This window comes from Musca autumnalis, unplaced genomic scaffold, assembly GCF_047663935.1.
Source record: "Musca autumnalis isolate F117 unplaced genomic scaffold, ASM4766393v1 scaffold_2, whole genome shotgun sequence".
Lineage (NCBI taxonomy): Eukaryota > Metazoa > Arthropoda > Insecta > Diptera > Muscidae > Musca > Musca autumnalis.
This window is the reverse complement of record NW_027411755.1, coordinates 206886687-206914051: the sequence shown is the minus strand read 5'-3', so window position 1 is coordinate 206914051 and position 27365 is coordinate 206886687. Positions and strand designations below refer to the sequence as shown.

Sequence of the window (27365 nt, the reverse complement as noted above, 5' to 3'; positions counted from 1 at the left end):
ACCACAAAATCAACAGCCACTCTGTTCACCACATGGACAGCGCAATTCGGAAGAGAACTGAATGTCGTGGTCGACGGTATCAGAATTCCGACCACAAACTGCCCCAAAATTTTAGGGGTCACATTCGACACTACTTTCACGTCGTGCGCGCACGCCCCAGCTATCTGCGACAAACTGAAAAGTAGGAACAAGGTCCTCAAGTCCCTTGCCGGCAGCACTTGGGGTGCAGATAAAGAAACCTTGTTGACTATATAGATAGGGCGATAGGCAGGACTGTGGTAAAATATACGGATCCAGTTTGGTCCCGGGATTATGTGATACGCAATGGGGAAAGATTCAAACTTGTCAGAATGCCGCCCTGAGACCAGCAACAGGGTGCCTCCTCAAATCTTCAGTGGACCATCTACATGAGGAGGCAAAGATTCTTCCAGTAAAGCAACACATTGAGATGCTTTCGTTGCAGTGCACGGGTGTTACCGTGTGAGCCATCTCAATCACCATCTTGTGGGTAGGCCCGACACACCCAGGCACATCAACAAGGATCTTCACGTTCTAGAGGAAGAGGTCCAACGATACAGGAGAGAACCCCTAGATCAACAAGCATATCAAGCAGGTTTAAAAAACATTCACACTGACGCTGTTGCTAAGGCCATAAGCAAATATAGTGTGAATAAAGTCTTCGGAGTACATCCCCCATCTATCGCAGCTGAGCAGCGTCAGCTTCCACGACAAACCAGAGTAGTTTTGGCTCAACTACGCTCGGGATATTGCAATCGCCTAAATTTTTATAGGACAAAGATCGATCGCAACGTGCAAAACAGCATGCGACATGGGCCCGTACAACACACTGCTCTTTCTCAACTGTCCTGCCAAACATACTCAACTAACTCTAGTAGCTTTGAGGTTACAGCCCATCGAAGCAGCCACATTCCTAAAACTGGAAATATACCCAGATCCAGATTGAGCAGAATAATGAATACAACAACAACAAACCAGAGTAGTTTTGGTAGAGATGGTGCAGCCGTCCTATATATAGGTCTAAATTCCTATAGGGCAAGGATCGGTGACACTGTGTAAAACATCTGCCCAGCACGTGGCACAGGCACCTTTTCAATTGCCCTGCCAAACCTACTCAACTAACTCCAGTAGCTTTGCGGTTACAGCCCATCGAAGTAGCCACATTTCTAAAACTGGAGATAGACCTAGAGCAAGCTTAAGAAGAACAACATTGAAAAAGTATCAGTCGGCTTTGCCGACAGAGATATACCCTCAGCCATGTGAATTGAAACTTTCATCTACGGACAGATCGACTGTATTTAGGGTATTTTCAGAATTTTGTCGCCCTTTTTGGATATTTGAACTTGCCGGCAAATATGTAGATTATGATTAAAGTTTAAAAGTGTTGCGGAGGAGGTACTTAAAGGAATATACCGACATATTCCATTATGGAAGTGGATCTTATTTTGGGAGTCATATCTTTTCTATAGATACCGCGCCCACTAGTCGGGAAGCATGTACTTGTCCACGTAAAACAAAACATCGCTGTAAACAGGACCACAACGAACAGCATCGGTATAAATTTCCAAAGGATCTTCGAACTGGCCCTAAACTGCACTTAGACACAAATGTTGAACTTTTGTGGGGGACGTACCCAAAGCAGAGGACCAATATGGGGCATTTTAGAAGTTAAACTAAATTTGGACAAAATAGTAGGAGATCCAAAGTTTGGATCAAATTGGTAGCCCCGTTCAAGAGATATCGTGCATACCATTTTAGTGACATTTTTTAAATATTGGGGGAAGTATCGGATGTTGTGGACCGGCATTGGTCATCTTCGAACTGAAACTGAGATTGGACAAAATATGATGAAGGCCACATTTTGGACCAAATCGGTTGATAAGTTCGAGAGTTTTTTTTTACACCTTTCGGGCTGTTATGTCAAGAAGTATGGGCAAGTTTTTGCCCCATTCAAGTGATATCGTCCTAGCATTTTAGTGACATTTTTGAAATATTGGGGAGAAGTACCGAAAGTTGTGGACCGGTATTGCCCATGAAACTAAGTTTGGATATAATATGACGAAGACCAAATGTTGGACCAAATCGGTTGAACATTTCGAGAGTTATCGTGCTCTCCGACCACCACATATCGACACCTCCAAATAATAGTATGCTAAGTCTAAAAAGTGAGTTTTGCAGGAGAAGCTCTCAAAGTTTGGAAATTTTTTTGAACTTCAGTACTATGCTAAGTCAATATTTGTTCATAACTTCTGTTCGGATTGACCGATCATTACCAAAATTAGACAGAATTTAAGTTAAAGGACGTTCGACACCTCCAAATAATAGTTTGCTAATTCTGAAAAGCGAGTTTTGCAGGACAAGCTCTAAAAGTTTGGAAATTTCTGTTCGGATTGTCCGATAATTACCAAAATTTGACAGAATTTAAGTTAAAGGACGTTAAATAAAAAATGTAAAGAACTTGAAAACATGCTAAGTCGACTTAGCATACTATTATTTGGAGGCGTCAATATGGTGACATAGGGGTTTTTTTACACCTTTCGGGCTGTTTCCCCAAGAACTATGGACTTGCCCCTGAAAAAACATTTACCGTCGTAATGGAGGTAGCGAATGCAAATCGCTTCAACAAAAATCAAAGTGATTCGAGAGCAGGTCTTAAAGTGAACTTATCCGAAATTTTGTGTGAGAGGTACCAGAAGCAGTAGACAAATATAGTCCATATTCGAACCTGATCTATATATGGTAGATATATTAGGATTTGCAAAGTATGGATTACATCGGTCACTCCCTTCAAGAGTTATCGTGAGCAAAATTGTTCCGAACATTTTTGAAATTTTGTGGGGGAGGTACCTGAAGGAGTGGACCGATATAGCCCATCTTCGAATTTAAATTATGTTTTGATAAAATATTACGAAGGCCAAATATTGGACCGAATCGACAGATCCGTTCGAGAGTTATCTTGCGCTCCAACCACTACACAAAGTGTCATAGCGGCTTTTTGCACCTTTCCGGCCATTTTCTCAGGAAGTATGGACTTGCCCCTGATGAAACTTGTACCGTAGTATGGGGGGCAGTGAATACAAGTTGCTAAAACAAAAATAAAATAAAAAGAAGTGATTCGAGAGCAGGTCCTAAACTGAACTTATCCGAAATTTTGTGTGGGAGGTACTCGAAGGAGTGGGCCGATTGAGTCCATATTGGAACCTCATCTAAGTCTGGTAAAAATTTCACGATGTGCAAAGTATGGACCAAATCGGTTACTCCCTTCAAGAGTTATTGTGCGCACAAATTTTCAGAACATTTTCGAACTTTTGTGGGGGAGGTACCGGAAGGAGTTGAGCGATATAACCCCTCTTATGTCGAATGTCAAAAATGGCTATGAAAAGGCGACAAAATCGATTAGTTGTCAATGAGAGCCATACCTACAATTTTCTGAGCGACACTTTTGCAGAACATTTCGAAGCTGAAAAACATCATCCTGTGGTACTTTTATAGCGGCTCTTAAAATGAAGGACGAAAAGGACATTGAAGGAAGCGAGTTAGAAGGTCGAAGTGCTCTACGAAAATAATTCTCATTCGATTTGACTGAAGAAATGTCCATTCAAAAATAAGCTAAAGCAACAGCTAACAAAGATAAAACGATAATTCTTGAGGGATTATAAGTAGTAGGCTAACGAAGAGTTCTGACATAGCATATTATAATATATGTTTCCAGTAGTCAGTAGAGTTCCTTGGTATTAATGTTTCATACAAGGCCACTACACTTGTTTGAAATATCCCGTCTGATCTACTCACCCATCGCCTTGAGCTTTATGGCTGCGATGATGAATATATCTTACCTGAATTTCTATATAATCATTATCATCTCTAGTAATGTTGGTCTTCATTGCTCCGCTGACAATTCAACAACACATTCTACGAACCTGTCGTTCATCCAGCTGCTTAAGCATTACCATCGATATTCGGTGCGGGCCCAACGCTTTGGATGATTTAGCGTTTCGGATGGCATCTGCAACATCGCTCATCGTAAATTGTGGTGGTACCTCCTTGGCTGGAAGAGTTCTTCTTATACGGCGTAGCACACTTCTCTTCGCCCTATCACTCTCGGGGTGCTCTATGAACTGCCGGTTAAAATAACACGCGCACCTCTTTGGGTCAGTTACTGTCACGCCGTTGAAAGTAACAGCCGTTCTGCCATCCTTCTTTTCCGGACTCGAGAGTGATTTAACCGTTGCCCACAATTTACTTATTCCTGCACCAATGTTGCACTGCTTCAGATGGTCTAGCCACTTTTTCCGCTTATGTTCGCCCACTAACCTGTTGACTTCAAGAGTAAGTTCTCTAACTCTTGGGTCTTCGGGGTTCGTACGACGAAGCTCATCACGTTCATTTGCTAGTCCCGTCGCCTCTGCTGGGAAATTTGGTCTTATTTCGGGTATTCGACCGGCAGGTATGTAGCGAGCGGCTGCTTTAGTGATGATGTCTCGGAAAGTTCTCTCAGCTACCCGAGGATCTGAGGGGGTGGGCAATTGACTGAAGCGGTGATTGGTATCGTTAGCCACCCATGTTGTACCGGATGCCTGGAAAGTTGGCAGGGTGGTCCCGCTACTGAAGCCTGGCAAGGATGCCAGACAATCCCACGGCAGCGGGTTCTTTCGTACCGGATTGACCCGAAACCATTGTGTTTCGGCCAGCGGCTGCCAAACCAGCAAAAACCCTATGCATATACGTAGGTTTCTAGCTGCTACAACAACAACAACAACAGGATGCCAGCAGAGGTGAATCGTGCAGGCCGATTTCACTCCTGTCGCCAGTAGCAAAGATCCTAGAGGCGCTACTCCTCCCCACGATGAGAAGGTGTTTTCCAGTTGCCCAACATCAACATGGATTTCGGAAAATGCATAGTACTACAACAGCATTAGACGCCATATCCACACATATCAGTAGAGGACTGAACCAGAAAAGGCCGTGCGACCGAACAGTCATGGTGGCTCTTGACCTATCGAAGGCCTTCGATACCGTCAACCATGCCAAGCTGTTCGAGGATATAGAGAAAACTAATCTCCAGCCATGTTTGAAACGTTGGGTAATCAACTATATGTGTGGACGTCAGTCGTTTGTAGAATTCAGAAACAAGAAGTCCAAAACCCGTAGAGTGAAACAGGGCGTTCCCCAAGGAGGGGTGATATCTCCGGAACTGTTTAACCTCTGCCTTTCTGAAATTCCACACCCTCCAGACGGCATAGAGATCGTGATGTATGCGGATGATTGTACGATCTTGGCGTCGGGTCCTATCGTCGATGACATATGTGATAGGTTAAATGTCTACATAGCTGACCTAGTGCAGTTCTTCCATCTGTGGAATATGAAAATATCCGCCGCTAAATCCACAGCCACGCTGTTCACCACATGGACGGCTGAGATGAGGCTCCCACTGAACATATTGGTAGATGATGGTGCATTGATTCCGACCACCAACTACCCTAAAATACTGGGTGTAACGTTCGATAGCATGTTCAAGTCGCCCGCGCATGCCACAGCTATTTGCAATAAGATCAGAAGTAGGAACAAGGTTCTCAAGTCGCTGGCCGGCAGCACTTGGGGTGCTGATAAAGAAACCTTGTTGACCACCTACAATGCAATAGGCCGGTCTGTCTTAAGCTATGCGGCGCCAGCGTGGTCCGCAAAGGTTAGCGCATCGCAGTGGAAGAAGATTCAAACCTGCTAAAATGCCGCCCTGAGGACTGCAACAGGGTGCCTCCTCATGACACCAGTGGACCATCTTCATGAGGAGGCGAAGGTTTTACCGGTGCGTCAGCACACTTGGTGTTACCGCAGTGAGCATCCCTGTCACGATTTAATGGAAAGGCGCCCCCCACCCAGGCACGTCAGGAGAGACCTTCATGATCTAGAGAGAGAGGTCCAAAGGTATAAAAGAGAACCGCTAGAACAACGAGCCTATCAGGCAGGCTTGAATCGCATTCACACCAACATGGTTGCGCAAGCAGTACGAAGATACAGTGTGAATGCCGTACTTGGAAACCATCCCCCATCCATCGCAGCAGAAGAACGACAGCTGCCAAGGCAAACGCGAGTGGTTTTAGCTCAGTTAAGATGCGGACGATGCAGCCGCCTCAATTCGTATTGGGCCAGAATTGACGCCACGATACCCAACATATGCCCAGCATGTGGATTGGGACCACACGATACTCTGCATTTATTCAACTGCCCAGCTAACCCCACTCACCTGTCTCCTCATTCTTTATGGACGCAACCAGTCCAGGTTGCAGAATTCTTGAGTCTGGATACAGAGGAACTTGATAACTGAAATAATACACGAACGAACATATATGCGTTGCTACAACAACAACAAAGAACCTTTCGAATGAGATTAACATTTGACCAAAAACGAGTTGTTTTCGCATTTAGTATTGGTTAGAAAGTAACTTGCGGGGCGAATATATTGGAAAATTTGCAAAGCATTCTGAGTGACCAGCCAACCTCCTTGTAACTGCTTACCAACTAGAACCACTTTTCGATAACTTGTTTGAGGCATTTAGAATGTTAAGCTTGGGATTCCAACCGTTTTAGGTATTTTTACATTTTGTTATTTGTTGGCTGAATATAACCTACAACTATTTCAAACTGGAACTTATAAAAACGCATTTTACGTTTTTTAATTTAATTTTTTTATTATTCCTTTCATTTACAGTGAAACCGAGAATCCTTTACGTCACACACGTGCCCGTTCACAGCCGTTTCGTAATAACAATAACATTGTTAATATGCTACCAACTACCAATGCAACAACAGCAACAGCAGGCGGGCAATTTCTGGGAAACTCTTCATCGGCCATGGGTAAAACAACGTCAACAACAGGAAATGAATGTGCGGCAGCAACAACAAATAATTTATTAAATAATAATAACAATAACAACAGCATTAATAATAATAACAATCACTGCAACAACAATAATAATAACAATAATAACATTATTAATAACAGCAGCAACAATGGTGGTGCTGCAGCATCAACAGGAGTGGGTAGCGGTACCACCGCCGCCACAACAACCACAACGGCGTCAGGTATTAACAATTCCACAATAACAACCAGGGCACGCAGTTTAGCCATTTATAGTAAACGGTAAGTTTAACAGAAACCCCACCCTACTACCCAAAAATATGCAACTCCCCTTAGAATCCTTTGCCTTTGTTGTTATTGAAAAAAGAAAATCGAATGACGAGTATAAGAAATCTTTAAAAAAAAGAGAAAAAATCTTTACAAAACAAGAATTTGTTTATTTCTTCCTTGTTCTTCCTTTTTTTTTTTGCTCTTTTCTTATTACAATTATCCTTGTGTGTTTGCTTCTTTTTCCCCTCTTTTTTCCATGTGGAAACACAAAAAAAAAAATACAAATTATTTTAGATCCCCTCGAAATACAACCTCCAAAAATATCAATAGTTCCTCCACCACCTCCTCCACTAGAACAATTGTTACCCGCCAAAGCTTTAAACGTTCAATGTCTTCCAGTCTACCGTGTGCAAGAAAAGTTTTCTTTTTAACGTAAAACGTGTTTACCTATCAACAACTCCCAAATAGCTGAGCGTTTTCGAAAAAAAGTATGTTAGCTTCTTCTTCTTCTTTTTCAATTCAATTATATATTTTTTGTTTATCATTTTTCGTAAATATTAATGTTTTGTTTTGCAAACTGTTTTGGCAATTCTCTTTATTTTGGCTTACTTGCGCGTAGAATGTTGTTCAAAGTGTTTTTGTTCATGTTGCCAATTCTTGCGTTTGTATGTGTGTGTGTGTTTTTTTCTTTATTTATTTTTAATTGAATTTTAAAAACTTTAATTAATACTTTTTTTGTAAATTTTGGTACAGTGGTTTTGGGAAATTATACTGTTTTGGCTATTATTATTAATGGACAAATCAAACATAAAATGATTGATTTGAGTTAACATTTTTTTAGATGAGAAGCAGAGTTTTGTATTAAAATTGTCATGTTACAATCCCTATATACGGGAGTATTTGGTATTTTATAGGATTCTCACAAATTTAGAATTACTTCAAGGAGAACTCATTTGTTTGGTGCTGACGAACCTTTATTTTAGTGTAAAATAGTGGCTACTTTACTCGAAGACCTTTGGACCATTGTGTTTGTCTTGGATAGATCTGAATATAATAGTGGGATGACTCCTTGGTTATTGATTGTTAAATTGAGGGTAAAGATGTAGAAATTTGTGTTGTTCCTCGATGATTTATATTGTAACAGAAAGAGAGTAAGAAGGAAAGAGATTAGTTAGGTGTTTTTGCCAAGCCATGATGGGTTCAAATTTAAACAGGGTAATTGTGGGATCTATCCCTTTAGGATATCCACAATGTGATACTAGCAAAGTTCCGTCTTCGCAGCTTAAAATTGGACCAGGATCGCCTTCAAAGCAGCCTGAGGGGTGTTTTCGATTGTTTCGGTGATCAGTATTGAGGCAGCCTTATTCCCATGTGCTTGGCACCAGACAAGTCCACCATAGGTTAAGATTTACAGAACCACGGATACATACAACCAGGGTATAACCGACTTGTGGTCTGAGTTCCCAACTCTTGCCAATGAAGTTTTTGCAGGAGTTTAGTTTTTGATCTTTTTATACCCCCAGCTTTTAGGCTAACAAGAGTTTATACACTTTCATACGACAAAAATGTGCCTCATAGAAATAATGCTTTTAGACTCGAAGTATGTTTGGACAAAATTCATTTCTGACAATTTGGAATCGATTTAGCCATATCCCTCAGTCTGTCTTTCTGGCTTAAGTGCACAATAACTCTCAAAAGGATTAACCGATTTAGTTGTAATATTTTGTCCAAACTTAGATCAAGGAGATGTTGTTGTTGTAGCAGCATTTAAACCTAGGTTAGGTTATAGGATGCGCAGCTGCTATAGGTGGCAGCCACTCCACTCGGAGACCTTGTGGTCCATTGTGATCATCCTGGGTGTTGAAAGTGTAGAAAACTTGATGTGTGTTTATTGGTTGTAGTTGAAGAATTAGTGTAAGATAGTTAGAATCCGGTTGTGGTGATGATGAGTGCTGGTGATGGAAAGAAGCAATGCTATGGAGATGGAGATTAGTTATGGATAGGAAGTAGATGGAAGGTAAGGAGACAGGGGAGAGTAGAGAGATGATAAGAGAGTGAAGGAGAGGAAACAGATAATGTTTAGAAGGTAGATTAACTAATATATTTAGGTTAACCCGCCCCATAGCCATTTAAGGCCTCTGCAGTATATTAGCAAGACTGTGGGGTCGGAAGAGGAGAAGTGAGACAGGGATTCCGTTTCCAAGATATAGACCTACAATCTCGAACGATCCTAGACTTAATAGTGAAAGACCCTAATGCTTTTAGCGCTGCCTGGCTGTCTACGTAAATAGTGGCTGCCCTGTTTGCTAAGTCCGTTCTTCCCACTAGTGCCTCTAAGGCCTTCAATATCGCAACGACCTCTTCAATATTGCAACGACCTCAGTTCATCAGAGTACACACCAGCGCCCGTGCCATCTTCCTCTTCCAACAAAGCTTATGGTCGAGGACCACACCAAGATACTTTGCTTCTTTGAAGAGGCTTAGTTGCACACCATCTAGACTTGGTGGAACGAAAGCAGCAATCTTTCTCTTCCTGGTGAAAAGTACCAGCTCTGTCTTCGCCGGATTCACATCAAGTCCATTATGGTGGGCCCAACGTGAGAGCTTCACTAAAGCACCACGCATAAGTTCAGACAGCGTAGATAACAATTTTCCGCTAATTAGAATGACTACGTCATCCGCATACGCGATCACCTTGGTTTTTAGCTTATCAAACTCCATAAGTATCCCGTACAGTACCAAAAGGGGAGATAAAACTCCTCCCTGTGGCGTTCCTCTGGTGACCGACTTCTTTATAGAACTCTATCCTAAGCTTGAATTGATTAGCCTACTATCAAGCATTCTATCTATCCAAGTTATTAGAATTGAGGGGACACCTAGTGTTTCTATAGCAGAGTGACTTGATTCAAGTTTCACATTATTAAACGCGCCTTCTATGTCGTAAGAAGGCAGCTAAGGTGAAAATTCAATCATCCATATTCTTCTCTATACAGCCCACAACCTCGTGTAGCGCGGTGTCTGTTGATTTTCCTTTTACGTAAGCATGTTGAGAGTTACTTACAAGGTCATGATTTATATATGATCTGATTTCCAAATCTTGTAGCCTTTCTAAAGTCTTTAGAAGAAAGGAGGTTTAATGCTGGGTTGGCAGCCGCTGGCCGAAACACTATGGTTTCGGGTCAATCCGGTACTAAAGAACCCGCTGCCGTGGGATTGAGATCAAGAAGATGGGCCATATCGGTTATCTCCTTCGCGTACCTCCCCATACACATTTTTTCGCTAAAATGGTGCGCACGATATAATATTTCCTCCAGACATAGATCATCTTTATATATGGACTATATCGGTCCTCTCCATAGAATGCCTCCCACACAAATTTTAAAAATTTTTGACACAAGTGCAGTTTAGGGACTCTTGTCGGATCGGCATGAAATTTTTTGTAAAAGATTGCCCTTTCTATCCATATTACGGTGTTAGAATTTTATTCGGGTGCAAGTCCTTACTTCCTGATATAATGGGTCAAAAGCTCTAAATAACCCTGCCCGCATAGACAAAACATATAGGATACCTCCTTCACAAATGTTCAACATTTTGCCTTAAGTGCAGTTTAAGGACCATTCGAGAAATGTTTGCAAATTTGTATCGAAATTACTACTTGTGTTGTCCTGATTGCGGAGATATAATGTTTTACGTAGGCAAGTCCATGCTTTCAGACATAATGGTATAAAAAATCTATGGTGACCAACTAAAGTGTCTGATGAACACGATAACTATGGAAAGGAGTTATTGATATTGGTCCAATCTTTGAGCATCGTAATATTTCATGGACTATAACGGTTCAAATCCCTTCGTTACCTCCCAAAAATGTAGAAATTTGCAAGACTGTTCTGTTTAGGGGCATATCTAGGATCGTTATACACATTTATACAACAGATCTATTACGACAGTACAATATTTATCGAGTGTAAGTCCATACTGGCTGAGAAAATCACCGTAAAGCTGTAAAGGAGATTCAATGCCCATGGACGTCTTTCAATGGTCTTCTTAAAAACCGTTTGATGGACTTCCTAAATCTACAAAATCCACGCCTCATCTCTTTCAGGGGTCTTCCTAAGAAATTCTTTAAAATCCACGACTCATTCAATGGTCTTCTAAAAAATCGTTTGATGGTCTTCCTAAATAATTCTTCAAAATCCACGACTCATCTCTTCCAGGAGTCTTCCTAAGAAATTCTTCAAAATCCACGACTCATCTCTTTCAATAGTCTTCTTAAAAAGTCTTCAAAATCCACTCCTCAAGTCTCTCACAAAAATTTTTGGAAAATCCATGCCTCATGCCTTCCTAAAAATTATAAAAATCCACGCATCATGTCATTCCATAGTCTCCCTAAAAATTCTTAAAATCCATTTCAATATCTTTCAGTGGACTTCCAAAAATTCTTGAAAATCCACTCCTCAATCTTTCAGTGGTCTTCCTATGAAATTCTTCAAAATCCACGACTCATCTCATTCAATGGTCTTCTTAAAGTCTTCAAATTCCACTACTCAAGGCTCTCACAAAAAATTCGTAAAAATTCACGACTCATGCCTTCCTAAAATTTTTAAAAATCCAAACACCATGTCTTCCTAAAAATTCTTAAAATCCAATACAATGCCTTTCAGTGGACTTCCAACAAAAATCTTGAAAATCCACGCCTCAAGTCTTTAAATTGTCATCCTAAAAATCTTTATAAATGCACGTCAAACATCTTCTATTAGTCCTCCAAAACATTTTTAAAAAGTACATCTTCTAATGGTCTGCCCCAAAATTAAAAACGTGATTTAGAGTTTTTGGAAACTCATTCATGCAGGAGTAGATGGCCATGAGTCCTTTCTTTGCCCACTCCTTTGTGTTCCTATTCCAATTCATACAATGGTCCATGAATCGTACCAAGGCTTCGAGAGAAATTCCATTGCAACTCAATTCAAAAGTGGTAATGGAAAATCGGGAAGTTTGTCACCCTTGTCTCTTACCGTGGGCCCAATCTGTCAGCAGCAGACAATTACTGCAACATCATCAACATTTGACATCATTTTAGTCTTCGATTGGTCAAAACTCACAAAGATTTAATTTATTTTTGGTGTGTCCCGTAAGGAGAAGCCCAGCCTCCTCACTGAACTATCTCCTATTTCAAATGTATGATCCTGTTTTTACGTCTCGTCAATCCATTCCACCAGAATATTGAATTTTCCTTTATCTATAGATTCATGCTTTACATTCTCAAAAGTCCCTCTTTGTCAAGGAAAGCTGTCATGGTATCGCTTGAATGAAATCACCATATTTTTACCAAGACTTTCGCCTGAAAATAGCCTCAAAGACATGCAATCTACAATTTCTTCCAAAATACTACCAAACTTCAGTTTTTTGAAAAATATTACATTCATTTTTGTTTTCTATCAAACATACATTTTCTACAACAACAGGAGTTTGGTGAATTTGAATTCAAATCGTCTCAGAGAAACCGGCCATTAAAGTCATGGCGGTCATTGGAAAATATTAATGGTTCTCAAAAAAATAAATAAAATAAATAAATAAAAAAACTAAGTCGTGTGTGAAAAATTCTTAAACCAAAAATTATTGAAAATGTATAGTCCATTAATTTGATAATTTCCCAAACCATTGTGCTTTGATATAATTTTTTATTGATTTTTATTTTATTATTGATTATTGGTAGTTAACATTGTTTGAATTTAATATAATTAATTATGTAGACTAATTTATATAAAATTTCTATGCTTGAGTTGAAATTAACAAAAACGTTGTTGTATAATTTAAAAAAATAATATTTTTTTCAAAATAACCACGTATATTTTTTGTTAATATTTTACAAAATAAATTTTCCCCTTTCCCCTTAAGCTTTATACGAAGTCTAATGCAATTTATAAAATTTCCACGACGATCTGGTATTTGTAGAAAAATGCCTCCTAATACATCTACCACTACCAATACTACTTCCCTCACCACAACCTCCGAACTTCTTCCCAAAGTTTAAGTAAAAAAAAACCTCAAGCCTCCTTCAAACACAAGCAGCTAAATTGTACAAATAAATTATTGTCTTTTGTTTATTACGTACAACTATAAAATAACGTACAACTAAAAAAAAAAAACAAATTATTATGCACAAAATTATAAATATGTTTTATATAAAAATTATTGTAAAAAAATTATATAATTTACAACTTTTTGTATAGTTTTAAAAAATATATAAGTAAATTTTTTTTAAATAGCCATAACTCTCTCCGATTTTGTTTTTATCTAATTTTTTATGTAGTTATTCTAAATTCTGTTTTTATCCTCTTATGTTTTCTATCTCCTCTTTTTAATAAAACTGACTTTTTACAAATTATATATTTTTTTAATAATATTTTATGCATGATCAATAAAATTAAACAATCCAATGTAAAAAATATCCACCCCAAAAAACCTGTTGTATTATTTACTTCTTTAATGGTTGAGTTGTTTGTTTGTTTGTATAATTTGTAATTTCCCTTTTTTCCATTTATTTGTTTGCTTCTCTTTGTCCCTTGTACATAATTTATGTTTTTTGTCTATTATTTTTGTTAATTTGTATGTGAGTGGGTGTTCACTGTTTATTATTCTCCCAAAAAAAACTTGAAGAAATATTTTGCGGAAAAATGCTGAAAATAGATGTCAGTTTTCCACCGTTACTTATGATCACACCGGTAAAAGTATACCTATTTTCTGTGTTATATCAAGGCAAAGAGGATATCAGATTGATAAATAATCGACCATGTTTCATGTTTTTTTTTAACAATCCTAAAAGAAAGGGGTAACAAATTGGTTCTTTGTGTTCATCCTGGATTATTCATCCATTCCGATTATTGGAATGATTAATGATGTGTTTGATAAGTAGTCGGTGCCTTTTTGTTGGAATCAAAATACCCTTACAAAGTTGTTGCTGGATTGTCTCTGTTTCTTCTACATCTCCAAAAGTCGGCAGTAGTCAACACCACTGTCATCCCATCTTGAAGTTAAAGACGTAACCATGCAGTACATAGAGACCCTTAATCATACCCACAGTGATATTCATTTCTAGCATATCGAGTGATTACTGTTCTGCGTCCTGCTCCGCGTTGTTTCTGGTGTACTGATACTAATCGTTTTATTATACCCTCAGCATTTATGCTAACAAGGGTATATACACTTTCATACGGGCAAAATGTGCCTCATCGAAATAATGGTTTTAGACCTCAAGTATGTTTGGACGAAATGTGTTTCAGCGCACGATAACTCTCGAACGGATGAACCGATTCGGTCCAAAATTTGGCTTTCGTAATATTTTGTCCAAACTTAGTTTAAGTTCGAAGATGGGTTATATCGGTTCACTCGTTCCGGTACCTCCCCCACAAAAGTTCGGAAACTTTGTGCGCCCGATGACTCTTGAAGGAAGTAACCGATTTGGTCCATACTTTGCACATGGTGAAATTTCTACCAGACTTAGATGAGGTTCCAATATCGACTCAATCGGTCCACTCCTTCGAGTACCTCTCACACAAAATTTCGGAAAAGTTCAGTTTAGGACCTGCTCTCGAATCGCTTTAATTTTTGCTGTAGCAACTTGTATTCACTGCCCCCCATACGACGGTATAAGTTTCATCAGGGGCAAGTCCATACTTTCTGAGAAATTAGCCTGAAAACACACCTATGACACCGTGTGCAGTGGTTGGAGCGCAAGATAACCCTCGAACGGATCTGCCGATTCGGTCCAAAATTTGGAATTTGTAATAGTTTGTACATGCTTAGTTTAAGTTCGAAGATAAGCCATATCGGTCCTCTCCTTCAGGTACACCCCCCCCCCCCCCCCCCCCCCCCCCCTAAAAGTTCAAAAATGTTCGGAAGCATTGTGCGCACGAACACTCTTGAAGGGAGTGACCGATTTGGTCCATACTTTACACGTTCTTATATATCTTCCAGATATAGATCTGGTTAGAATATGGACTATATTTGTACACTTCTTCGGGTACCTCTCGCACAAAACTTCGGATAAGTTCACTTTAAGACCGGCTCTCGAATCACTTCGATTTTTATTGAAGCAACTTGCATTCGTTGCCTCCATCACAACTGTAAAAGTTTTTCATGGGCAAATACATACTTCTTGAGAAAACAGCCCAAAAGATGTAAAAAAAAACTCCTATGGCACCATATTTGGTGGCTGGAGAGCACGAACTGATCAAACGATTTGGTCCAAATTTTGGCCTTTGTCATATTTTGTCCAAACTTAGTTTAAGTTCGAAGATAGGTAATATTATTTAAATATTATTTAAAAAAAATTCACTAAAATGCTATGCACGATATCTCTTGAACAGGCTGAGGGTATATCTCTGTCGGCAAAGCCGACTGATACTTTTTTACTTGTTTTGTGTTAATGTTTTGTTTCATATTTTAGCCTCGAGCTAGTTGGTACGTCCTTATAGCGCCACGAAGGCACCACACAACATAGAATACATTTCCTGATATGGTTGAGCTTCGGCCTGATCTTTGAGAGTTGCTTCCCTTTGATTTACAACGTGTTTTTATCGACTTGCAAATCAGACAGTCGTTCTGCATCTGCTTATTTCCCAGACATCTGTGACAATGCCTTTAGAGGTTACTATGGGTGGATTAACAGTGGTTTTATGTAACGAATGTATTACTTGTGATCTGAGCCTCCACTTTTACTAATGGACGCCCAAGTTCAATACTCAATACTCAGGCCGGGCAACATCAAATTTTCAACGGTGGTAAAATACCCCTAAGTGTAATGATGGCGACATTTCCTGAGTATTTCAGCCATGTAAAACTTCTTTTCAAGTGGTGTCAGTGTAGGTCCCATATCATTGAGCTAATATGAATCGGGGTGCACTCTTTGATATGAGGGAAGTGTACATTGTCCCTTTTGCGATGTTTGTGGAACAATTATTATATATTCTTGCATTAGCAGACATTTTTTGTCCGCTCTTCCATGTTCCTTTTTTATACCCTCAGCATTTATGCTAACGAGGGTATATACACTTTGATACGACCAAAAATGTGCCTCATCGAAATAAAAGTTTTAGACCTAAGTGTGTTTGGACGAAATTCGTTGCGGACAATTTGGAATCGTTTTAGCCATGTCCGTCCGTCCGTATGTCTGGCTGTTGCTCACGATAACCCTCCAACGGATCAACTGGTTCGAACCAAATGTTGGGTATCGTAATATTTTGTCCTAACTTAGTTTAAGTTCGAAGATGGACCATATCGGTCCACTCCTTCGGGTACCTCCCACACATAAGTTCAAAATTTTTATGTAAAATGGGACGATAACTCTCGAAGGCAGTAACCGATTTAGTTCATACTTTGCACATCGTAATATTTCTACCACATATAGATCTGGTTTGAATATGGGCTTTATTGGTCCACTCCTTCGGGTACCTGAAAATAAATTTCGGAAAAGTACAGTTTAAGACCTCCTCGCGAATTATTTGGATTTTTTTTTGTTCCAACTTGTATTCGCTGCCTGTATTAGGATGGTACAAGTTTTTTCAGGGGCAAGTTAATGCTTCCCCAGAAAATGACGCCTTGTACAGTCTGTAGCGCACGATAACTCTCGAACGGATCAATCGATTCGGTCCTAAATTTGGCCTTCGTAATAGTTTGCCCAAACTTAGCTTAAGTTCGAAGATGTACCATATCGGTCCACTCCTTCGGGTAACCTACCCCACAGAAGTTCAAAATTTGTATGGAAAATGATGTGCCAGGGCTGAATCCGTCAGCGCTCTGAATTGTCCCAACATGCTCTTCTGGCATGATTATACCCTCAGCCTTTAGGCTAGAAAGGGTATATGGCGAATAACAAAATTCCTTTACAATTCCATTTGAAAAAAATTAAAAAATTTTTATGCGAGCACTTCTACGATTTTTGGTATAGAGGTAAAGGAAAAAAATCCGGTTTCAAATCTATTCGCGTTCACGAAATTGGCCAATGCGCGCAAAGTTTATAGCGGTTTTTATTCTCATATAAAGAAAAAATATTTAAAAATATCTTTTTTGTTGTTATGAGAAAATGTATGCATAAATCGTTAACAGCATTCCATATCTATTCGTGGATGTTTAAAAAGTTATTAAATTTATTATTATTTTCGCGGAAAATCAACAAATAATAAAAAAAATTTTGAAGTAAATCCAAATTATCCTTTCCCAGAATCCGTACAAACCCTCAAAAAATAAATTAAAAAATATATGCGGTATCTAGACAATGCGTAGAAAAATATGATACCAAATTTATGGAGATTGGGTACATAAATTGCATATTATAGCAACAACAAAAGAGAAAAACTTATTGTTGGAAAATATTGTTGCAAATATTTTTTTTGGTTTGATTCTAAAAATTCGAAAAAAATATTTGGGAGTTCTCCAACTATTTTGCTAAAATCCGATAGAATAATGAATGTATACTGTTAAAACTTCATCAAAAAATATGGTTTACAATCGTGAGAGTTTAACTGATTACTGTGATAACTTATATGTGTAGGAAATTAAGAGTAATATTGAAATTACAATCATTCAATTAATATTAAAATTAAAAAGCCCGTTATTCGCGAATTAGTTAAAGTCGTTTGATGCGCATTCGTTTTTGGATACAGCGAATCAATCTCTTTCAAAATTTATGCATATTTCGATGTTTCACTCAGGGGCCATTGTGTGCCGCCAGTTGCATCATACACTGCAAAAAACCTTAAAGTTGGTAAAAGTCGCGCAATGTGCATACGATTTTGATGCGCATCCGGTTTCATCAGCGCCTATCAAAAATACGTCAAAATATAACAATTTTAATTAGATTCTTCAAAAACCGCGGATGTGCCTCCATATTCAATTTTTTGTGAAAGACCCATATTACTCGCGTATCTCTTTTCTTTTATGACACGCGTTTTCGCAAATATTATAATCGCAAGTAAAGGATTCCATTTATGTAAAAAATTTTAAAGAAAATCGCGGTTTAGTACGCGGATTTGTCAAAATATATTTTCGCTGATTTTCCGATTTTCAAGGTATCGATATCCGCGGTTTTAGTAGATGGACTCTATCGCGGAAGGCTTCATTAGAACCGTCGCGTAAAAAAAACTAAATTCACGCGGGTTTCAAAGGAAATGGAATGACAGTTGTAAATTTTACACGCAAAAAATAGGTTTTGTAAGAAAATTCACGCATCAAATTTTGGCCTTTCGTCTCCAATTACTAGGATGCTGTAAGGAGCACACTCATGAGATATGCATCAAACGACGTGAAATCACGAGTTCTATAATCGTGTTAAGAGTTTGGAATATTATCTTCTTGCGCGTCCGGATTATTAAAAAAATTCAAAAAACCCCGAAATTCCGGCTTCAAAATGTCAGCATCAATTTTAGGTGGATGCAGTGGATATATCGAAAAATCATACACTACAATCTTGTTGCCCATGGAGTATTCTGTGATTCTTTCTTTGGGGATATGTCTATAAAATGTAAGGTTAAGCCAAAAATCGTATGGGAACATAAAAAAACTTGTTGGCTTCAACCCATTTTTACTCATTTTTCTACATTGATGCCAACACAGCTTCCACGAAAATTAATTTTAATGGTCGACATTATGGGATCCCTCCTAAAACACTTCATTTTAAAGAATTGTAGTCATACTTTATAGCATATATTAACAGTTCGCGAATTCTGATAGAGTGAAACTCGGATTCATCGATTGCAAAACATTTTTGTTATTCGCCATATACACTTTCATACGGGCAAAATGTGCCTCATCGAAATAATGGTTTTAGACCCCAAGTATGTTTGGACGAAATGTGTTTCAGACAATTTGGAGTTAATTTAGCAATGTCCGTCCATCTGGCTGGTGCGCACGATAACTCTCGAACGGATGAACCTATTCGGTTCAAATGTTGGCTTTCGTAATATTTTGTCCAAATTTAGTTTAAGTTCAAAGATGGATTATATCGGTGCACTCCTTCCAGTACCTCTCCCACAAAAGTTCCAAAATGTTCGGAAAATTTGTGGGCATGATAACTCTTGAAGGAAGTAACCGATTTGGTCCCTACTTTGCACATCGTGCAATTTTTACCAGACTTAGATAAGGTTCCAATATGGACTCAATCGGCCCACTTCTTCGGGTACCTCCCACACAAAATTTCGGATAAGTTCACTCTACGACCTGGGGGGTTACTCTGTATTGCGATGCGAAAGCAAATGCGATGCGAAAGTTAAATGCGTTAAGAGTACAATTTGGTACTCTGTATCACAAACGCAAACGCTTTCGCAAAATAAACTGAAAATATGGCAACGCTGGCTGCACAATGTAAACAATAACGAAGAATGAGAAAAAGAAATGTCAAAAAATTGTAAATAAAAACATTTTAAAAAAATTTTTGTTCGGTACGTGCGTTTTTAAAACTTGCTATTCGTTTATAACAAACAAATATTTATGGATTCGGTGGCGGAACGGAGAAAAAAAATTTTCGTCTCAATAAAGATGCGGTTATGTACATTTAGACAACTAATGTATTGCAAATTGTTCGTTTGTAGCAACAAATTATGTAAAAGCTTTACGATTTCTGGTGCAAATCTCTTGCTATTGGTCCTCAAAACAATATTCCATTTAACTATACAAAGTGTTTTTACGATTTATAAAAAGTACAGTGAAAAATAAGCATTGACTACTACTTTGGGTGACAAATAAAGAATTTGGAACAAGTGTCGTTTAGAAGCAACTCTCGGATGGGTCTGAAATTTTTACCATAGCTAGCCCTTGGTACCCTGATTATAACGATATTTAATTTTCCAGAGCTTAGTCTATACTTGCCGAGATATGGGTCTTAACATTTTTACTTTCATCACCATTATTACTAAAACCTATGAAATATGAGACTCGACGAAGAGTACTTTCCAATGCCGCAAATAATTACTAATTGTAATTTGATTTTTTAATAATAATTTATTAAATTATTATACGTCAACATTTTAGCAACATTCCCCTAAAAGAATAAACAATTCTGATATAAATACAATCATTTAATTATGCTAACTTACATGATTCGTTTCCTTTGCGTTTGATATTTTGTTAACGCAAGATATTTGCGCTTATCGCACGAGTTTGACATACGCTTTCGTATTACAGAGTGCGGTGATACCAGATTTGCGAAAACTAGATGCGAAAGGAGATGCGAAAACGCATTAGAGAGTACCAATTACTGGATTCGGTACAATTTTTCTTACGCATCGCGATACAGAGTAACCCCCCTGCTCTCGAATCGCTTTGATTTTTGTTGCAACAACTTGTATTCACTTCCCCCCATACGACGGTACAAGTTCCATCAGGGGCAAGTCCATACATCCTGAGAAAATAGCTTGAAAGTTGCAAAAAAATCCTATGACACACACGGTAGAGCTTAAAGCGCAAGATGGTTCTGGAACACATCTGTCGATTTGGTCCAAAATTTGGCCTTCGTAATATTTTATCAAAACATAGTTTAAATTCGAAGATGGGCTATATCGGTCCACTCCTTCAGGTACCTCCCCCACAAAACTTCAAAAATGTTCGGAAAAATTTTGCGTACGATAACTCTTGAAGGGAGTGACCGATGTAATCTATACTTTGCACATCCTAATATATCTACCAGATATAGATCAGGTTCGAATATGGACTATATTTGTCTACTCCTTCTGGTACCTCTCACACAAAATTTCGGATAAGTTCTCTTTAAGACCTGATCTCGAATAACTTTGATTTTTGTTGAAGCGATTTGCATTCGCTACCTCCATTACGACGGTAAAAGTTTTTTTAGGGGCAAGTCCATATTTCTTGGGAGAACAGCCCGAAAGCTGTAAAAAAAACCCCTATGTTACCATATGTGGCGGTCGGAGAGTACGATAACTCTTGAACTGTTCAACCGATTTGGTCCAACATTTGGTCTTCGTCTTATTATATCCAAACTTAGTTTCATGGGCAATACCGGTCCACAACTTTCGGTACTTCTCCCCAATATTTAACCAATTTGGTCCAAACTTTGGAACTCCTAATATTTTATCAAAATTTAGTTTAACTTCTAAAATGGCACATATCGGTACCTGCCCTACAAAAGTTCAACATTTGTGTCTTAGTGCAGTTAATTCCTAATCCACATTTTTCTCGGCAAGTTTAAATGTCCAAAAAGGGCCACAAAATTCTGAAGAGATCTTAAATACATTCGATCTGTCGGGAGGTGAAAGCTTCACTTCACATTGGCTGAGGGTATATAACTGTGAGCAAAGCCGACTGTTTTTAATCAATTCAGCTTTTTTGGTTGCAAAGATCTCGGCTTGAAAAACGCTACAATTTTTTAGGTCGAGGATGTCGCTGCCATCTTAGATATATTTTTGTTTTATGAATTTGGCCTAATCCTTATGCCTTATGTGTTGGGGGTATAGAGGTCCATTATGGCAAGGATTTTATCTTTAATACGTTGGGCGTCTGTGTATCAACCAGGTTCTGTTCTAATACAGTCGGTATCACAACTTCAAACCTTGAAACACCAATAGTTACACGTTCACCTAACACGACATTACAGGATCTCTGATCTGAAGGAGATCACTACTTCGATAAGATATTGTCGGTCAGAATTTCCTTCACTCAACATTTTCAGGATATTCAGTGAAGGAAATTGTGGTTTTAAACTCCCGCAACATAGCGTCAGTATTGTTATCCCTGGCAAGGGGAAGTATCGTTATCCCTGGCAATGAGGCTATAAACATTAGTAAGTCGTTGCCTTTATAACTTTTAATAATAATAAAACGTTTTTTTTAGAAAATCTACGCTTAATATTATTCCTAATTCGTAAACATATGGTATATGTCACACTGTGCTTTTTCCGCAAAATATTTCTGTACTTTTCTTAATGTCAACATCCAAAGCTTCCTCCTCCCTACATGTATTCGTGCTACAGTGTAAAGCTATTGCTGAAGTTTAATAAACATTTTTGAATGATAATGGAAATAAATCACATCAATTATTATTTTCTTGTCTCTCTTTTCTCTCTCTCTTGTAATTTTCTTAATTCTTTTTGTATGGTGAATGAATGACACTCTATCTGTCAATGGTATGGATTTTCCCAAAAACAACAACAACAACAAATGCAAATTTGATGGTCTGTTTTACTAATCCCTTGGACAATACACATGTGGATGGACAATTTCTGGGGTTTAGAATGGGTCTAATGCATTTACGCAAAGCCGAACAACAACAAATCACCCACAATGTCACTGCCGCCAATAATAATAACAACAACAATACAATTAATTCTACAACAACTAGTCTCAGCAAACAAACCAAAACCTATCAAAATACCCTCATCAGTTCAGCAACGTCCAATAACGCTAGTAGTGGTGGTGGTGGTGGCGAAAGTAAAATACCCATTGTGCGGACCACTGCAGCTTTATTAGATTTAAATCCTGTGGCAGGTACAGGTCTAGTTGGTTCTTGTGCCACAATACCGCCATCAAGAAGTTCAAACCGTTTATCAAGTTTGATACACAATAGTGGTGGCACTGCAACTGGTGGTGGTACCCACCACATGACCTTGAGAGGCCGCTCACGTTTACGTTACCATCAACGCCACAATGAGGGAGGTGGTCAACCACCACCCTGTACCATAACTACGGCTCGTTATTATCGTGATGTTTCAGCTTTGCCCCAGGTTTTAGGTGGCATGGGAGGCGGCAGTGGCATTGCAGGTGGTGCTGGTTTAACAACACGCTCATCATCAGCTAATTTGGATTTCAATTCGAATCCAGTTGGCACCTTAGAAGAGGCCCGCAGCAACATGAACATTAACAACAACAACAGCAATCACAGTAGTAGTAGTTGTAGTAAATTAGAAGAACGCCTTGGCCAAATTGCCAACAACACCACCAACCATAGAAAATCTCAGCCAATATCATCCTCCTCCTCATGTACAGCTACCTCAGTTTCGGCCAATCATTCAAATTCCTCCTCAGATGCAGAAACCCTTAAGTCCACAACCAATAACAATAAAAGTAATAACAACAACAGCAACAACAACACCAATATCACAAGCCATTCGAACAATAACAATAATAATAACAACAACAACAGTAATGTCCCCATTGATAATAATTTTATGCTAAACACACAACTAAACACAAATTTCTCTACATCTAATTTTTCTACCATCATCCATCACCACCACATTAATGATCCCAATAACATTTCCTCCAACCGACCCTCGTCCTCCTGCATTTCCTCCCCCATCCCCACCTGTAATACACCACCTACCTATATAACAACAACATCTCCATCCCCCTCGTGTCCCACACCCACAATTCATCATAATTTAGATACAAATCGTCTTAGTCGAAATTCACAAAGGTCATCATTGGGTACCGGTGGCGGCGGCGGCTCCTCTTCTACGCATATACCCTCATGCAGCGGCAGCAGCAGTCCTTATGGTGGTGGTGCTATTACCGGCTCATCCACATCACCTTGTGGTGGTGGCGGCGCTGGCGGCAGTAATATTAAACGCAACAAACGTTCCTTAAGTAGTACTCGTATCGAAAAGGATAAATGTGATGAGTACAACAATAAATTGTTAAGGAAGACCAGCAACAACAATCAAACAACGTCCAATAACAGCTCAGCCCATGCAACAGCTGCTACCTCTTCGGCATCAACAACGTCCAGCAGTTCCACAACCATTACAGGGGGTGGCAGTTTTCGTTCACGTTATTTACGTCACACCACATCGGGACATTTAGTGGAATCCTCTACAGCTTCCTCGACATCGACATCAGCATCAACATCGGGTATACCCACACCCACTAGTCAAGGTATGTATGTGCCAGCACGTGGTAAATATAGCTCTTCGGTATTGCCTAACAACAGTAGCAGCAGCATCAGCGGTGGTCATGAACGTGAACATCAGCAGCAACAACAACAACAGTCACGTTTGTCACTTAAGCTGCGCAAGAAAATAAGTTACTAGAATTTGGGGTATTTACCTATTCGTAGGTATTATATTTATGGGAAACGTCGACGACGAAGAGACTTATCATTTGAACATTAAAATTAAATTAAAAAACGTATGTAAATTTCATTTCAATTTTTTAGTTATTTTTTAATTAATTGTCCTTGTTTCCCCTATACTCCATGCATCTTCCTTATCCTTAGTATTAAAATATATATCATCAATGATCGTTAAATGTTTCTAAAAAGTCGCTTTACAAGGAAAATCTAAGTTAACGGCCCTTTGGAGACCATTTAAAACTGTTTTACTCTGGATTTTGGTATTTTCTATGAAAAAAAAAAAATTAAAAATATATACAATCGTTATAATAGATTTTTAACTATATATAATAACTACTACCAATTTAGACGTGTTTTATATTGTTCAAAACACCGACCTTTCAATAAGCTTTAAACTACGCCTAAGCGGATCTCCTTATGACTTTTTTAATTATTATGTTTTAAAGATGATTTATATTTATATATACACTTTTAGTTTTATTTTCTCAGCATGGTGAAAAATTTATATAACATTTTTATGTAACTTTAAAAATTAAGCATTAAAACATTTTATTATTTTTTGTTTTTTTTTTTTTTTTTTGTTTTCAGGTTAGCTATATTTGCGATTTCGATTTTTTGATAATGGTTTCATTTTGTTTTGTGCAATACATATAACATTAATTTCGTTATATTTAATGTTCTCAATTTTAGAGGTTATGTTCATGCAAGGTTAAGATTAAAGATGTTATTATTATTGCTTTACGAGGGTTGGGTATTTTAATTTGGGATGACCATTTTTATTTTGCTTATCAAAAATAGACAGGCTTAATCCCATAGTCGTTGTTTTAATATTTTATCAAAACAACTTTAATTTTTTAGTGGGAAAAATTGGTGATCTTTACCAAGGTGTAAGGCATGGAAGACTATAGTTTCGGATCTCGCCACGGATCCTTATCAGTTCGCTTGTTTCTTGTCAATTGCTCGCTCAAGTGTGTCAAGTGTCAATTGCTCGCTCAAATAGATACGTGTCCAAAGAAACACTGTGATCGAGAATTTCTTCGGCACTAACTAAACTCGAGCAATTTCATTTGCAAAAAATTGCTTCACTTGCAAAAAATTGCTTTATTCGGAGACCATTGGTCCATTTTGTTCATCCTGCATAGGTTGAAGAGGTTGATGCAACGTCTTTAATGTTTTGAATGGGTGCTTCTTATTCATTATACCCTCACCATTTATGCTAACGAGGGGTAAAATGTGTGCCTCATTGAAATAATGGTTTTAGACCCCAAGTATGTTTGGACGAAATCCGTTTCAGACAATTTGGAGTTGATTTAGCCATGTCCGTCCGTCTGTCTGTCTGGCTGGAGCGCACGATAACTCTCGAACGGATCAACCGACAAAAATTTGGTTTTCGTTATATTTTGTCCAAACTTAGTTTAAGTCCGAAGATGGGTTATATCGGTCCACTCCTTCTCCAAAAATTCGAAAATGTTCAGAAAATTTGTGCGCACGATAACACTTGAAGGGAGTAACCGATTTGGTCCATACTTTGCACATCCTGGAATTTCTTAGATGAGGTTCCAATACGGACTCAATCAGTCAACTTCTTCGAGTACCTCCCACACAAAATTTCGGATGAGTTCAGTTTAGCAACTGGTCTCGAATCGCTTTGATTTTTGTTGTAACAATTTGTATTCACTGCCCCACATACGATGGAACAAGTTTCATCTGGTGCAAATCCATACTTCCTGAGAAAATAGCCTGAAAGGTGCAGAAAACCCCTATGACACGGTGTGTAGTGGTTGGAGCGCAATATAACTCTCGAACGGATCTGCCAATTCGGTCCAAAATTTGGCCTTCGTAATATTTTGTCCAAACTTAGTTTAAGTTGGAAGATAAGCCATATAGGTCCACTCCTTCAGGTACCTCCCCAAAAAAAATTCATAAATGTTCGGAAAAATTGTGCGCACGATAATTCTTGAAGGGAGTGACCGATTTGGTCCATGCATTACACATCCTAATATATCTACCATATGTATATCCGGTTTGAATATGGACTATATTTTTCCACTCCTTCGGGTACCTCCCACACAAAATGTTGGACAAGTTCACTTTAAGACCTGCTTTCGCATCACTTTGATATTTTTTAAAGCTACTTGCATTCACTGCTTCAATTACGACGGTAAAAGTTTTTTCAGTGGCAAGTCCATACTTCTTGAGAAAACAGCCCGAAAATTGTAAAAACCCATATATCACCATATGTAGTCGCTGGAAAGTACTATAACTTGGTCCAAAATTTGTTTGTCCAAACTTAGTTTCAGTTCGAAGATGGGCAATAACTTCCGGTACTTCCCCCCAATATTTAAAAATTAAAACTAAAATAGTATGCACGGTATCTCTTGAACAGGGCAACCAATTTGGTCCAAACTTTAGATCTCATAATATTTTGTCCAAATTTAGTATAACTTCTAAAATGGCCGATATCGATCTTCTCCTTACCCCTAGTTTTTGTACAAAAACGAATTGTCAAATTTTGTTGATCGATTTACTCGCGCTGATTTTTAAATGAGTAATTCTTACGATATGTCTTCTGGGGGCTGAGCTATGGATGCCTAAATTATTACGAATATAGACGAACGAACAAAAATAAGTTACAACAAGTAGGAAAAGCGTTAAGTTCGGTCGGGCCGAACTTTTTATACCCTCCACCACAAATTTCAGCCATTTCGGTGGATTAATGTGGCCACAACCTTCAAAATACCGAAATTCGGAAGGTACCGTTCTATGGGGGCTATATGATGGCGTGGGATGTTTTCTGGCCTCTGAAGACACAAAATACCAAATTACCCCCAATTCTGTGGTCAAATGGGTCTAATACATTCAAAATATATTAAAATGACGCGTACTTTATATGGGGCCTTATATGGGGGCTATACCAAAACGTGGACCTATATAACCCAACTTTGGTAGGAATATTTTTTGGCCTCTGGAGACACAAAGTACCAAATTACAACCAATTCGGTGGTAAAATGGGCCAAATATCTTAAAAATTCCTTAAAACGACGACGCGTCATTTTGTATGGGGGCTATACGAAAGCGTCGACCTACATAGCCCGCTTTCAATACCAAAAGTCCTACGTAAATATAACATATTTTCCCAAAA

General features: G+C 38.5%; 1 protein-coding gene across 5 annotated transcripts in view; it reads left to right on the top strand.

Moving 5' to 3' along the window:
* Positions 1–24514, top strand: part of Cdc14 (cell division cycle protein 14) — a 237123-nt gene extending 212609 nt beyond the window's left edge. For 3 of the 5 annotated variants that reach the window (XM_073970683.1, XM_073970682.1, XM_073970684.1), the window contains 2 exons: positions 6728–7159; positions 22388–24514. In XM_073970683.1, coding sequence (XP_073826784.1) covers positions 6728–7159; positions 22388–24182 — 2227 coding nt within the window. In that variant the 3' untranslated portion in view covers positions 24183–24514. The remainder of the gene's footprint in view (positions 1–6727; positions 7160–22387) is intronic. The other 2 variants (XM_073970686.1, XM_073970685.1) reach the window with 1 other exon arrangement.
* Positions 24515–27365: the final 2851 nt, after the last annotated feature.